This window comes from Electrona antarctica (assembly GCF_951216825.1).
Source record: "Electrona antarctica genome assembly, chromosome: 18".
NCBI lineage: Eukaryota > Metazoa > Chordata > Actinopteri > Myctophiformes > Myctophidae > Electrona > Electrona antarctica.
In genome coordinates, this window is record NC_136799.1 from 20,530,541 (window position 1) to 20,545,488 (window position 14,948).

General features: G+C 42.4%; 1 protein-coding gene across 3 annotated transcripts in view; it reads right to left on the reverse strand.

Moving 5' to 3' along the window:
- Positions 1-14,948, reverse strand: part of actn1 (actinin, alpha 1) — a 73,179-nt gene that overhangs the window by 19,326 nt on the left and 38,905 nt on the right. For all 3 annotated transcript variants that reach the window (XM_079528397.1, XM_079528399.1, XM_079528398.1), the window contains exons 4-8: positions 12,757-12,843; positions 10,996-11,083; positions 3,836-3,914; positions 1,390-1,471; positions 804-889 (exon numbers count right to left, since the gene is read on the reverse strand). In XM_079528397.1, the coding sequence (XP_079384523.1) occupies positions 804-889; positions 1,390-1,471; positions 3,836-3,914; positions 10,996-11,083; positions 12,757-12,843 (422 nt within the window). The remainder of the gene's footprint in view (positions 1-803; positions 890-1,389; positions 1,472-3,835; positions 3,915-10,995; positions 11,084-12,756; positions 12,844-14,948) is intronic.

Here is a 14,948-nt window from a genome sequence, read left to right on the forward strand (position 1 = left end):
TCAAAACTAACAGACAAACTATCGTTATCGAATAGAGAAACTACCTGTGCTGAGCAAGATGTTTGGAAAGGAGAAAACAGAGAAACTGACTAATGACTCAAACCAGACTGCATCTATCTGCTACAAATAAAACGACGGCGCACTGCGCAAGCTTTGTACTGCTGTGTTTAATCTCATTCTCTACGTTCCTTCCGGGCCTCTATTTAAACTCAACTTTGTCAAGGCTGAACATTAAACCGCCCCTTAAGCTATTACATCTCTCCTGCCATGCTAGAGTCTCAGAGTAATTTGATTTGCTCTCTCAGGAACCCGTGGCTTTTATCATATCCAATCATTGTCGTGTTGCAGACAAGCTTTCCGGCACTTCCTGCTCTGTGCTCATACTCTGTTCAGTGTAACCAAACCATATATAATGAAAGATGAAGGCAAGGAGGCTGCTGGATAGTGGCGACCGTCTGTAAAGCTGCTACAGTAAGTTACAACAGAGGAGGGGGGGGGGAGACAGGGAGACAGGAGACTGGAGATGCACTTGTGCCCATTGCCTTTTTTAGTTTTTCTTTTAAAGACCAGCTGCTGTCCCATCATGCATTTGGTGGCATGAACAACATGCGGAAAGTGAAGGAGAGCGACGCCTGTGGGCGCGGGTTGAGCGCTGCAGAGAGAGAGAAAGAAGGACCCCGTTAGGAGACAGAGAGAAGCTGTGAAACGGGGTGAAGCTGTGGTACGAAGGGAAGTGAGGAAGAGAAGTGGTGCTGGTGCTGGTGGGAGGGGGTGCAGGCGGCACACGTTGCATCCTGGGATACCTTCTGGGCGCCTGAGAAGGCGTGGTAGAAGCTAGAGACGTATGTCATGATGGCCTTCTCGTCGGGACGGGCAGTGCCCACGATGTCTGTGTGAAGGGGGGAGAGAGGGAGTCAGAGGACGAGGGGGGGGAGGAGGACGGAACATTGTGTTAAACAGAGCTTGTGTGTGTGTGTGTGTGTGTGTGAGAGAGAAACCATGGCATATGGAGAAGTTGGGTTTACATTTTCATATAAACACTGAATGAGGAAAAGGAGACTTCCAGATGTGCATAATGAGTAAACTCTGTCTCTCACACACACACACACACACACACACACACACACACACACACACACACACACACACACACACACACACACACACACACACACACACACACACACACACACACACACACACACACACACACACACACACACACACACACACACACACACACACACACACACACACACACACACACAAAAGAGAATAAGTTAGACGTTCAGCTTTGTAAGCTTTCATCTCCACACTGCAGATTAAGCCTGTGAAACAGATCCAATAAAAAAGGCTGTGTGCTGTGTTATCATGCTCAAACTTGCTCACCTTCTGCATCCAACATTTTGGGGATGTCCAGGTATTTCTCTGCCACGTCAAATGCTGTGTTCAGGTTGGTCATTGGATCATCCTGTTAGCGAGACAAGAGACAGCGAAATGTTTCAATATTTGTAGTAATAGCAGTCACCAGATATATTCATATGTTCAGTAGAACTATACATTGTCAGGGGACTGCAGTGTAACCATTGCAGAAACATCCACAGATAAGAATAAATATTAAACATAGCCTGACCAATAGGGATTCGGGGTTTTTCATGGCATGTAATTTTCACCAATGGTTGAATGAATGTTGTGTGCAATACTTGCACAACAAATATGACCCGATCACTCTGATGGGAGCACTATGATTAAAGGTCAAAATGTGGAAATGTGATAGTATACTATACTGTGAGCCAGATTTACACACAACCTGCTACAAATATCCATCTATCCTCACTCTACAAATTCACCTTAAGAAATACTATTTTTCTTGTTTTTTTTAGAGTTGTGTTTGGTACCAAATTGTCTGTGGATCATTACTGGACCAAGCTTATCAAAACTGACATGTAGTCTGTAAGTTGATCTTATTTAGTTTTGACGATATTGACCAATGAACTTGAAAGTGTGTCTCAGCAAAGCAATAAAAAACTAGTTAACAGCCGTTGGGCCAATCACTGCAAAACTGCAAAACAGGACAACACAAATCAGACTATGAATTTAAAAAAAATCATCCAATCATTACTAAACTGAAACGATACATTCCACATAACACCACTGCTGAACAACAGTATGTTTGTAAAATTATTTAGAAATCAGGGGATCATCAGTTCCAAACACGTGTAGGCCTACTTTACACATATACTGAATCAAGCAACTTAAAAACAGTTTGCGGTGCTCAGAAAAACCAGAGTAGATGTTCAAATGACACCAAACATGTTTTAAAGTGAAATATCCCTTTAATTTGACAGCACTTGTAAAAGTATCTCCACAGAGCCCTGATTATATCTGTCAAGACAAGATGACATTGAACATACTGTAGTATGCCCTTGTTTCTCTACCTTTTATTACAGCTAAAGGCAACATGCTGTTAAATAACACGCTGTGAGCCAATAATATCTTCTGATAACAAGACCTTTAGATCTGGGTCAAACAGAAGTGGCAAATACTTGTGTGTTTTTGTCCACTTCAGTGCCATATCTATGATGTCATATACTGTAGGTCATGACAACACAATAAGTGCCAGTAAAGTCTCTAGACAATCTCAGAATAATATTTTAAATAGATTAAAGTTGATGGAGTGCCGTGATTTTTGTATATTTTCCAGTTTTTCATCTGTTTGAGGTGAAAGTAGCCTACTTCATTAGACCCATTGGTGTGGTTGTTATGTGCAATGATGTCTTCCCTTTGTATTTAGGGTTTCTTCCTGGAGGCTGAAACCTTTTTCAAACAAAATGTTAACAAATAATGTACACCTTTTTGAAAAAGATCTTCCTCCTTATATAATAATACCTGATGATCATGTTTTAGGGTGGGAAAACATCACGGCACTCCATCTTTAACACACTTCACTGTGACAACTTGCATGCCAACTGTGCTGAAGTGGTAAGACGCACCCATGTGGTACGCAAAGCATGTTAAAACAAGCGTAAATCAATATGTGCTACTACTATTATCACCAGATCTAAACAGCACTCCTTGATTGATTGATAGATATTGATTGAATACTTTTGTACAAGTTTGTTAACAGTGAATACTACATTGTTACAATTCAGTTAATTAAACTCATCATATATGGGCATAAAAGTGACAGACATATTGATGCAGAGATTAAAACGTACACAGGCAGACACAGACAGACATACAGTATTGTATAGTATGGGCATACTGTAATATAAAATAGAACCAACCAGACAGACAGACATGCACAAGGGGTACTCTAACAACACAGATAGATAGCATTTGATACAGACTTATAGCATATTATGTAGACAGCACTATAATTGCATTGTATGTAGTCATAGCACGTCATAGTACATATGTATAGCATAGTATAGTATATATGTATAGTTTATATGTATAGTTTCATTATATAGATATTCCACTGTTACGATCTTAGTTTACGCATGTTTCATGATAAATGCTTTTTGTATTCCCATGCTTTTTGTTCTTGCTTAATGTAAATCACTCTGGATTAAGAGTGTCTGCTAAATGCCTAAATTGTAAATTGTAAATTGTACAGAATGAACAACATTTTCTCCAAACACAGTCTATGGGATTTTGAATGAGAAAAACACTTGTGACCCATGGGGTATTGTTTTGTTGTCAGGACTTTGGTACATCTATTCTAGACATGATATATGAACCTAACCAGCACAGTCCAATAGTCAGGTGAATATTTGTGGTTCACGGTGTGGTGGCTGCTGCACAGCATAACAATGAGGGACAACTAACCCACCTTACGCAGTTTGCCATAGTCAATGAGCTCTGGACGGTGCCGATGAATGAGAGCACAAAAACCCAAGCCATCTTTCCAGCTGTGGGACAGAGAGAGAGAGAGAGAGAGAGAGAGAGAGAGAGAGAGAGAGAGAGAGAGAGAGAGGGAGGGGGGGGGGGGGAGGGGGGGGGGGGGGGGAAAGAGAGATAGAGGGCGAGAAGAAAGAAAGAAAGAGGAACATAATGAGACACAGAACAAAAAAAGAACTTTAAGTGTCTTTAATCAAGTTTACTTTCTTCACCTTATCTTTCTAATTGCTAACATGGGACCCTGCCCCACCCCTACCTACTCCTACCTAGTCATAGGGCAGTGTGTTACCATGCCACCACAAACAGTCTAATTGAGATGATGAGGCACCACATGGCCCCATCATATCCAAGTCTCTGTTAATGTTATGACGTGGCTACAGAAGCTGGCTACTGATGCACAGTGTCACAGTGATCCCGAGAGTCAATCAGCCTGGGCCCTGGGATTGTGGTCCCAGTGGCAGATGGGATCGGGGTGGTAGAGTGCACTGGGAACAGGCCCCGTCTATCCCATGGTAGACAAGCAAAGACACAAGCAATAAGGAACTCATTGTTCTGCCTCCCCTTTGATGACCTCTCATCAGATGAGGGAAGTTATTAGTTCTGCATTTTCAACTATTCACCTTCATGTAGACAGGCTTGTCAAACTCATTTTGGGGTGGGGGCCACATTGGTCAAAGGTGACTTGATGAAACCAGTTGCGGACGTGCATGCGCGCTCACACACATTCACGTATAGAGCATTATCTTTCAGTCTGTTTGATTGATTGATTGAAGAATTTATTAACAGTTTGCAGAATTACAGTACATTTCAAGCACAAACTCAATACAAAGGCTGTTAACTGTGAGTGGACGACCCAATTAAGCATTACACTTGTTTCCAATAGGGTCCACCATGTTCAAATCATCAAAACATTTAGAGACGTACAAATAGACACTTCTATAGACAGAACAGGAATTCATCATAAAGGAGGTAAAAAGGGAAAAGAAATATATACAGTGAGGGGAAAAAGGGGGGGGCGGTGGGGGGGGATTCAGATTTTACGGGGGCCAGTTTCGAATTGCAGCCATCCGTAGGTGCCCTTTGAGAGCGGTTTTGAAGGAGTCAAGGGATTCGCATGTCTTAATGACAGTTGGTAGGGTGTTCCACATTTTGGTGGCATAGGAGCGAAAAGAATTTAGTCCCTTGTTTGTGCCGAATCTGGGTTGTACATGGTTCGTTGCACTCCCTCTGGTGTTGTGGGTGTGGACTTCGTTAACATTAAGGAAGTATCTAGACAGGTACATGGGTATCTTGGTGGTGTATCGAATCTTGTGGACCAGACCCATTGCAAGATGCTGTACTCTGTCGTCGACCCTAAGCCATTCCAGCCTGTCGAAGTGGGCAGGGGTGAGGTGGGTTCGGGGGGCTAGATCAAGTAGGAGCCTGACCAGTTTGTTTTGGGAAGTCTGGAGCCTGGTTTTAAGGGCCTTTGAGGTGCTGTGGTACCAGGAGGTGCATGCATAGTCAAAGAAACCCTGTACAAGGGCTCCTGTTAAGGTCTTCAAGGTGTTTTTGTTGACCAGTGAGGAGGTCCTGTAGAGGAATCTTGTTCTATGGTTGACTTTTTTGATTACGTTGGTGGCCATTTTATCACCGGAAAGATTAGCCTCCAGGATGGAACCTAGGTAGGTAATTTCATCTTTACGTGTGATAACATTGTCACCCACTCTAACCAAGAAGCCATTTGCCTTGCTGAGATTACTAATAGAGCCAAAGAGAATGGATTCAGTTTTTCCCAGGTGTAAAGATAGTTTGTTATCAGCGAGCCAGGTGCAGATTCTACCGAGTTCTACCGAGTTCTGTTGTATAAGAATAAGGCTACTTTAATGATTGATGGGTTTTTTTGAGTGGTGTAAACCACTCCTACAACTGGCTTTGTTAGTTTACGTGTCTGTTCGTACCAAAAAACGAGCATGGTTGCTATGGTCACCCAGTTCACCCGGGTGTGATTTCAGCTTTGTTAGTTTACGTGTCTGTTCGTACCAAAAAATGAGCATGGTTGCTATGGTCACCCAGTTCACACAGGTGTGATTTCATTACGTCAGACATTACGTCAGACCACAGCTGATCAGGCTATATAATACCTTACACCACTCAGTTCACACGGGTGTGATTTTTTAATTTGAGGGGCGCTAGCCCCTCCTATGCCCAGCTCCGTCTGTTTGTGTGTACCCCATAGCGATGATTTGATTGGCTGAGCACCCCATAGTGATGATTTGATTGGCTGAGCAAAGTACCTATTGAGGATAAAAAGTGAGGACAGAAAAGTGAAGACGCAAATTGTGATTGGCCGGAATGAGATGATGTGTGATGATAAGAGCACCTGTCACTTCACACAGGTGTGATTTTTTTAAGGGGCGCCATAAACAGATTTTGTCTCCACACGTCTCAAGATTTGCCATCGACAATGAAAGGGGAAGTCAAATGTCCACTAAATCTTGTCCCCACCCGTCACAATATTTGCCATTGACAATGAACGGAGAAATGACATCAGAATTCCGCTAAATATGATGTAAATTAAACATCAAACGCCATTGACATTGAAGGGAAAATTTACGTCATATGTAAACGAGCAAATCGGCTAACCAATCACATGTTGGTGGGAGCGCTTATGTACAGTACCTTATGTAGAGAGCAATGTCAAATGTCCGGCTTGTCCACTAACATAAATTGATGCACGATGACAAGAGCGCCCCTCATTTCACACGGGTGTGATTTTTAAATTCTGTATCTAGTACTAGTTACTTGCGCAAGCAGAGCGAGCAAGTACTGCAATGGGCTGGGTATGTGGGTGTTGTCCACCGGCCAATAAGGGACCACCATTCTTCATGACGTAACTAAGGTACGTTTGGTGATCGGCTATGTATGTATGTATGTATGTATGTATGTATGTATGTATGTATGTATGCATGCATGTATGTATGTATGTATGTATGCATGCATGCATGCATGCATAAAGGATTTACAGTAGAACATCAGTTGTAATAGACTGTAGTTAGCAGCAGTACTTGTGTGCAAGGTGCAAGTTGGCACCTCGACAGAGTGCATTTCTAGTTATATTACATTATTATGTAATAAGGTACTTTTATTTGCATATTTGCTCCTACTTTTAATAGGTTTTATTTTTCATTACAGTGAATACTGAACATGCAGTAGTCGTATTTGACTCTTATAGCGAAGTACTCTTAAAGGAGAATTCCATGCTAGAAGACTTTCTTACCTTTACTTGTAGTTGTTATGTCCCCACCAAAGAGGTCCAGGTGTTATTTTGTGCAAAAGCGCATTATTGGCGATTTCCCCTACCATAAGCCCTGAATAAATGTAATTTAATTTAATTTAATTTAATTGAATGGGGCTATGGGGTGTTGTGCTAATTCGCTTATTTCCATCGCTCAAACATAATTTTTTTTGTATCCTCTCTTCATAATGTAAATAGTATCCCAAGTGGCACACTTTACTACTTATTTCGATGGAAATACGCAAATTAGCATAAAAACCCAACCCCCATTGAGGGCTTATATTAGGGGAAATGGCCAATAATGCACTTTTGCACAAAATAACACCTGGACCTCTTTGGTGGGGACGTAACAATAACAACTACAAATATAGGTAAGAAAGACTTCTAGCATGGAATTCTCCTTTAACTACATGTTAAGATATTTCACATATGCAGCATTTTTTTAACAAAGAAAGAGACCATTACCAAATCCCTTACTGATAATGGCTCACATCATGGAATGTGCACTAAATATACTTAGGACTTTTGTACTACTATTTTTGTGCCTCTCATTGCTATTGACTCTCACAGAGAGCAACATCAAAGGCCTGTGCTAGACACCAACATCTCCCTCTGTCTCTGAAAGAGCAACATGAGGCCTCAAGCTTTACCTTCCCCTGAAGTGACCTTTCTTCTCACCTCTGCTTTCATCCACATCTGAGACTCGCAGTGGTCGCTCTCAATAATTCAATGTCTGTACAGTCAATAGTGCAACGCGGCCTGACTCCTAACTAACCCCACTAGATCCTCACACAGGTATGAAAGAAAGGGTTTTTCTGCAGGCTACAAATGAAAGTTAAAATCATTCTGGACCCTCGTTCAGGCGTGGTTCTGCATGCACAGACTCACATGCACAGTTCAATTTAAATGTAGAAAACGTTGTTTTAAACAATCTGTATGGTATTGGTAGAGTATGTCAAGTCAATACAATATAACTAGCACACGTGCAGTGATTAGAGGTGGTCTCCCAACTCTTCCACCTTGGTGTTGCACAGGACACCTACTGGCTGAAGCCCAACACACACCGTCTGTGAACGCCGCGCGTCAAAACAGCCGCGGCAATACTGTGCCGCGTCGCTGCGCACCCGCTTCACAGACGGTGTGTGTTGGGCTTCACACATAAACACAGTTATTTGAAGCATACATTGCAGTGCACTGTATTCATAATTAAAAAATCACACCCGTGTGAACTGAGTGTTGTAAGGTCTTATATAGACTGATCAGCTGTGGTCTGAAGTAATGTCTGACGTAATGAAATCACACCCGTGTGAACTGGGTGAACATAGCAACCATGCTCATTTTTTGGTACGAACAGACAGACAGACAGACAGACACGTAAACTAACAAAGCCAGTCGTAGGAGTGGTTCACACCACTCAAAAATAATAGAGAGGGCACCGGAAATCCCCTCCCATGGCATTTGCTCAACCAGTGCATACTCCCTCTCCCTTTTCATCCCTTGGGGCCTCTGTGGCGCGTTTTGCGTCATCTCGCATTCGCAGTAGTGTCACCCCCATGCGCACGCTCGTGAGTTGAGCCCATTGGATGAAACAATTTCCGCTTGTTCATGTGTCTGGCCCCAGCTGTAATACGCTGCAGTACCTTGTTCATGTGTCTGGCCCCAGCTGTAATACGCTGCAGTACCTATAATCGGCCAGCATGTCCAATGCGCTTCAGTTCTCCCTTTCGGTTCTGGGAGCTTGACCGGATTCTACACTAGATAAGTCACCATCTTTATTGTAGTCCGTAGCAATTATCTCTCTCCGTTGGGAGAGGGAGACTAACCTCACATCACCAGGCTTTAGAGGGAGACAATGGACATAAAACTTATGGATTTCCACTTTAAACTATTTAACACATATCTCAAATAATACATACCAACAGTATTCCTGATGCTAGCTCGCAATGCTAGCATAAACGTCTTAGAACACTAAAAATATTTCTTGTCACACCATCATCATATTTTACCCAATGTAAAATCTTCCATACAAAATATATTGAAGTACATCAATACATGGTACTCTTCTTTAATATTTCATCATAACTTTTCTATCATAGGGGGCAAAATTGGTGAAAAACCAATTTTTCACCAATTAATTAATTATTATAATTTAAAAAAACATATTCCTAAAAAAAACGAAATGGAGCTGGGAACTTTCCTTTGGTCCACCCACATGTCCTGGGACATGTGAGAATGGTCCAGTGAAAAAAAGAAAGAAAAAAAAAAGGCCATTGTGGATGTATCCGATTTTTCTCTATCACACCATCACTAAACACGGGTGAAATTCACCCGAACACCTGCCTGTAGAAAAGAAATCACACCCGTGTGAACTGAGTGGTGTAAGGTCTTATATAGACTGATCAGCTGTGGTCTGACGTAATGAAATCACACCCGTGTGAACTGGGTGACCATAGCAACCGTGCTCATTTTTTGAGCACAGACAGACAGACAGACAGACAGAGTGGTTTACACCACTCAAAAACAGGGATGTGGACAGGGAAACAAACCTACCTTCTATGATGTCACTGAGCATCATGAAGGTACTGAAAGACCCACCCACCTCAGACATCAGCAACATTATAAAAAATACAAAAATATATTTTTATATCACCCGTGTTTAGTGTTCTAGGGTTAAGGTCTTATTGAAGATATGTTTGGATGTTCATAAATCATAATGATATATGATGATGTGATTATGAATCTCCCTGTACACATGCATGGACAGAGTACTCTAAACAGCAGATTAAATAATGGATATTTTTTAGAAAAAAGAAAAAGAATAAACCCTCATCGCACACTCATCTGCTCCAATGAAATTAGTTGACGTTTCGAGCCAAGGCTCTTCATCGGGAGTCACTCTTGGAGTTTTGGCCTTGGCTCGAAACATTGTCAATAAATTACATTGGAGCAGATGAGTGTGCGGGTTTATTCTTTTTCTTATGTTACAACCCAGCACCTCAACCAAGCAATGCTTACCAAGTAAAGGATTTTATAGAATTTTGAGACCACCAAAAAAATGTAGTTATGATCAGCTAGCTGTGGTTTACATGCCTCAGTGTACCAGCTAATAGTAGCATATCCCAGCTCTCATATTCAGGTTTCTAATGATCAACATATGACTTTAACCATGGTTTTGTAACTAGGATACACAGCATTTACAATTTCACCAACTGTTTCTACTCAACCGGTCTGGTATGTGAGAGCAGGGTCTGTGGTTGGGCTGTTTGCTCTCTGGCCTGCGCTGTTCTCCATTACTATTGTCTGGGGCCACTACTGTCATCTGTGCCGTTTCAGGGCCACTTCCATAATTCCCTCTTTACCGCGGTGCGGTCATTTAGACATATTCAAAGCAGACCATTAAATCCATCAAGGAGACTATAAAGACATTCTTATTCAAAAGCAATGCCCCCGGAAAGAAATTGCAGGTATGCAATTGAGCACCACCCGGGAGGTATCCACTACTCAGTACAACCACAGCCTTCCGCCATTGGCCACAGATCAGCTCAGCTGGATGAGTGCAGGGTACATTGCCTTGCTCAAGGGAACATCAACAATACTTGTGGAGAGCATTCCTTACTGACTTGTCCAACCTTAAATCACAATTTGTTTTGCTTTAAGTCAAACTTTGACGCTACTATTGCCCGTTACTAGACTATCATTTTGTCCTCAACAGGACCTATTCTCAGAATTAACTCTCTTATTCTACCACTGATATTTATCTCTTGATTAATTCCAATCCAGATGCTTTTGGGATGTGAATGTTGACGTTCTTGTACCTGATGTGAAAGTTCTGAATGTTGACGTTCTTGTAGGGCGCGGTCTTCCTCTGACACCATAGCAGCAGGCCCTCTTTGGCTGACGTCTCTGGGGTTAGGAAACAAGGGTATTTGTGAAATAGTGAAAACTAAGACACATTTAACTACCTCACAGGACAATCCACATTTAGACATGGACTAAGAGAAAGAGAGATGTAAAGTGAATGGGAAATGGGGAGCATCACCGTTTGAATGATTCTGGTTTCAAGAGTTAAACTGAATTATGCGCAAATGTAAAAGAGTTCAACGCTACAACACTAAATTGTCTATTTAACAACTTAAACCTTCTATACTTACTACTTAGTAAACCAAAACTTAGTTGACCAGGCTCGGTTTTGTACTTTATGTGCTCTTTTTTCACCTCTACACAAAATCTCTTTGCCGAAAATATCCAATCTACAACGCATTGTGAGCTTGTGCTATTTCTGCAAATGTTCACCCCAGAATAGGGATGCTAGGCCTCAAGTGGTTGCATACATTATAGGCTATGATATTTCAGTGAGGCAAGACCCTGATTAAATACCATAAAAAAAAAACTTTGCGTGACACGTTTTTCAGCTGAAAATACATTATTGTAGTTGACAGCATTTTGTCATCAAAGCAGATATGAGGCTTGAGGGAGAAAGGATGATATGCAGCACAGCTCCTGATGCAGGAGGCAAACCCAAGACTCTGCAGTCGACACATTAACTGCTTGAGATAAGATGACGCTGGCTGCCAGTTGTTTGGTAAGACTGGGCTCTCCACTTGCTTCATTTTGTAGTATTGAGAGTTGTTAGAGTTAGACAATAGGGACGGTGGGAAGATAGATACAATCCTATACCAGCAGGCGTATGAGTGTCTTCACTACTAACTGAGAACGAACTAAGTCACCAACAGGCTCTCTATGCAAGTTGTGTTCAAATTGAGTGGTTGAGGCCTCTGATTTTGGACCATAACTGGCTAAGGATCAAGTTCTGCCACTAGTATACAGTGTAAGGGAGGCGAATGGATCCCAAACGGTGTGCCGTGAGACAATTCCTGACATGCCTTGAGATTTTGTGAAATCATACATTATTATTGCAATACAGCTATACATATTTTAATGTACTATAGCAGTAGTTTGTGCACACTGGTTTCCACTTTTTTTTGCACAAGTTACAATGGAACACATTGTGAGCTTAGATTGACTATTTCCGCAATTTGTATTTACAATTTGTATAAGTATGAAAGTAATAAGAGTGACTTGCACTTTGCTGTGAATTGGACACAAAAAGTTTGAAAACCACTGCTCTGCTGTACACTGTGATACATATACTACATAAAGAGAAGATACAAAAGGGAGTGGATAGCTCAGTCCACTGTAAAAAAAAAAAAAAAAAAGAAGAAAAATCCAAGGCTCACTTCTGACGGTCCAACTGGATTACTTGAAGTACATTATGGAGGTTAAACAAGGAAAGCGCCATATCATAACTGTTTCCATGATCCAAAACATCACGCCATATCATAACCGTTTCCATAATCCAAAACATCACTTCCTAAGGACAGGAAAAGCAGATTTCCTGCTGTCACATTCATATTAAAAATTGAAGTCAATGTTTTCTTCTCCTTCTAAGACAGATAATTATAGCGGATAAAATGCAGTAGTGCGGAGACACAATAAAAGTGCTTGAGAACATAGAGCAGGAATTATTCAAGTGAATTATTGAAGGGAGGCGAGAAATATACAAACACACACACTACCTTCAACTGAAATGTCTTGGATGGCAAAGCGGAGGATTATGGTCCAGATCATGCCAAGGGTCATTTTTGCGTTACCATCCACAATCTCTGCAAAAAGGAGGAAAAAAAACCTTAGATTAAGTCATATGTAATCGCGTGACACACACACACACACACACACACACACACACACACACACACACACACACACACACACACACACACACACACACACACACACACACACACACACACACACACACACACACACACACACACACACACACACACACACACACACACACACACACACACACACACACACACACACACACACACACACACACACACACACGTGAAGTGAGGGGCGCTCTTATCATCATACATTATATACATCACATTCCGTACTCAGCCAAAGAAATCCTCCCAAATGTCATTCCAATCACAATTTGCGTCTTCACTTATCTGTCCTCACTTTTTTCTTAAATGTTTGTGTTTACACAAACACGGAAAGCTGGGCATAGGAGGGGCTAGTGCCCCTCAATAACCAACTTTTATTTTATTTTATTGTAAATTAAACCTGACAGGGTGATGCACAACTGACGCAAAGCGTAACTATTTTCCAATAATGGGCTGTACACAAGCTCAGCGGTCTCCCTTAAATGTCAACATTTAAATCGAAAGAAAAAACAAAGACACAAAACCTGCAGTTACAGTACATGACTTTTTCATAACATCAGCTATTAATTCTACTACTAGTACTAGTACTTCATCCCGAGTCCATTACATTATGCTGCCCTCTAGCCCGTCGTCCGTAATTGGCGTCTGTGACCGAACCGACTCTTCTCGCTGTTGCAATTGTTTATAATGAAATCCCCTTTAACAGGTCAGCCTGTTTTCCTGCCTCCGATAATCATTTGTTTCTTACTCTAATCCAATTAGGCACAGGTGGTGGGGTGTGCATGGGGGTTGTGGGGTGTGCTGCAGGGTATGGCACAGGTGGTGGGGTGTGCATGGGGGTTGTGGGGTGTGCTGCAGGGTATGACAGATACTATACAGTACTACTGTAACTACTGTAGGGGGTGGGGTGTGCATGGGGGGGGTGGGGTGGGCTGCAGGGTATGACAGATACTGTACTGTACAGTACTACTGTACCTACTGTAGGGGGTGGGGTGTGCATGGGGGTTGTGGGGTGGGCTGCAGGGTATGACAGATACTGTACTGTACAGTACTACTGTACCTACTGTAGGGGGTGGGGTGTGCATGGGGGTTGTGGGGTGGGCTGCAGGGTATGACAGATACTGTACTGTACTACTGTACCTACTGTAGGGGGTGGGGTGTGCATGGGGGTTGTGGGGCGGGCTGCAGGGTATGACAGATACTGTACTGTGCAGTACTACTGTACCGCCACTCAACTATGACACAAATTCAGACTGCGAAATGTCAATTGGATGTCTGGACAATTTAACATGAGAAAACACCAGCTGGGAGCTGTGTTCTATGCAAGGTAGAGCAACAAAACATTATGTTTTTCGGCCATTAGGCACCCACACACACTGATGATAGACAGTGTTGGGATTACGTACTAGCCCCCTGTGTAAAGGGTAGTGTGGGGCTATATATGAAAGTAGAAGTTACCTACCACTTTACCCTCCACTCCACAGCCTTATTCCCTCTATCTATATCCAAAAAAAAAGTATGCCTGGTTTTCAGGTGGGTGGTGATCCAATGAGCATCGCGCCTGTCACAGACATGCGCGGAGTAAGTTCAGTCAGGAAACCTCAGTGCAGTCGCTGCCGGCCGTTATTGGGCCGCCTCAGCATTACACTCTCATTCACATGATTAACTCAGCCAATCAAACACTCACGCCCTCTTTATACCGGCTATTTAAACTGGTAGGGTTTGCACTACTCCTCCTGCTTGCTTGCTACGCTGCTGTATACAACCTGCTGCTCACCCTCCTCCACCCCAGCTACCACCTGTCGTTTTGGATCTACCGTTTAGGTACGGGGGATTCGGAGTCCCTATGGTCGGGACTGATGCACTTGATCCGAGTACCTAAAAAGCAGATCCAATACATCGCCAAACCATAAGGAATATATTGCTCATTTGATATTCAATAAACATATATTCCATCCATTCTTGAGTTGTCCTGGCTGAACCTGAACTGAAGCCGCACCCACAGCTGTTGTTGTATGTTAAAGGGCAAAGGG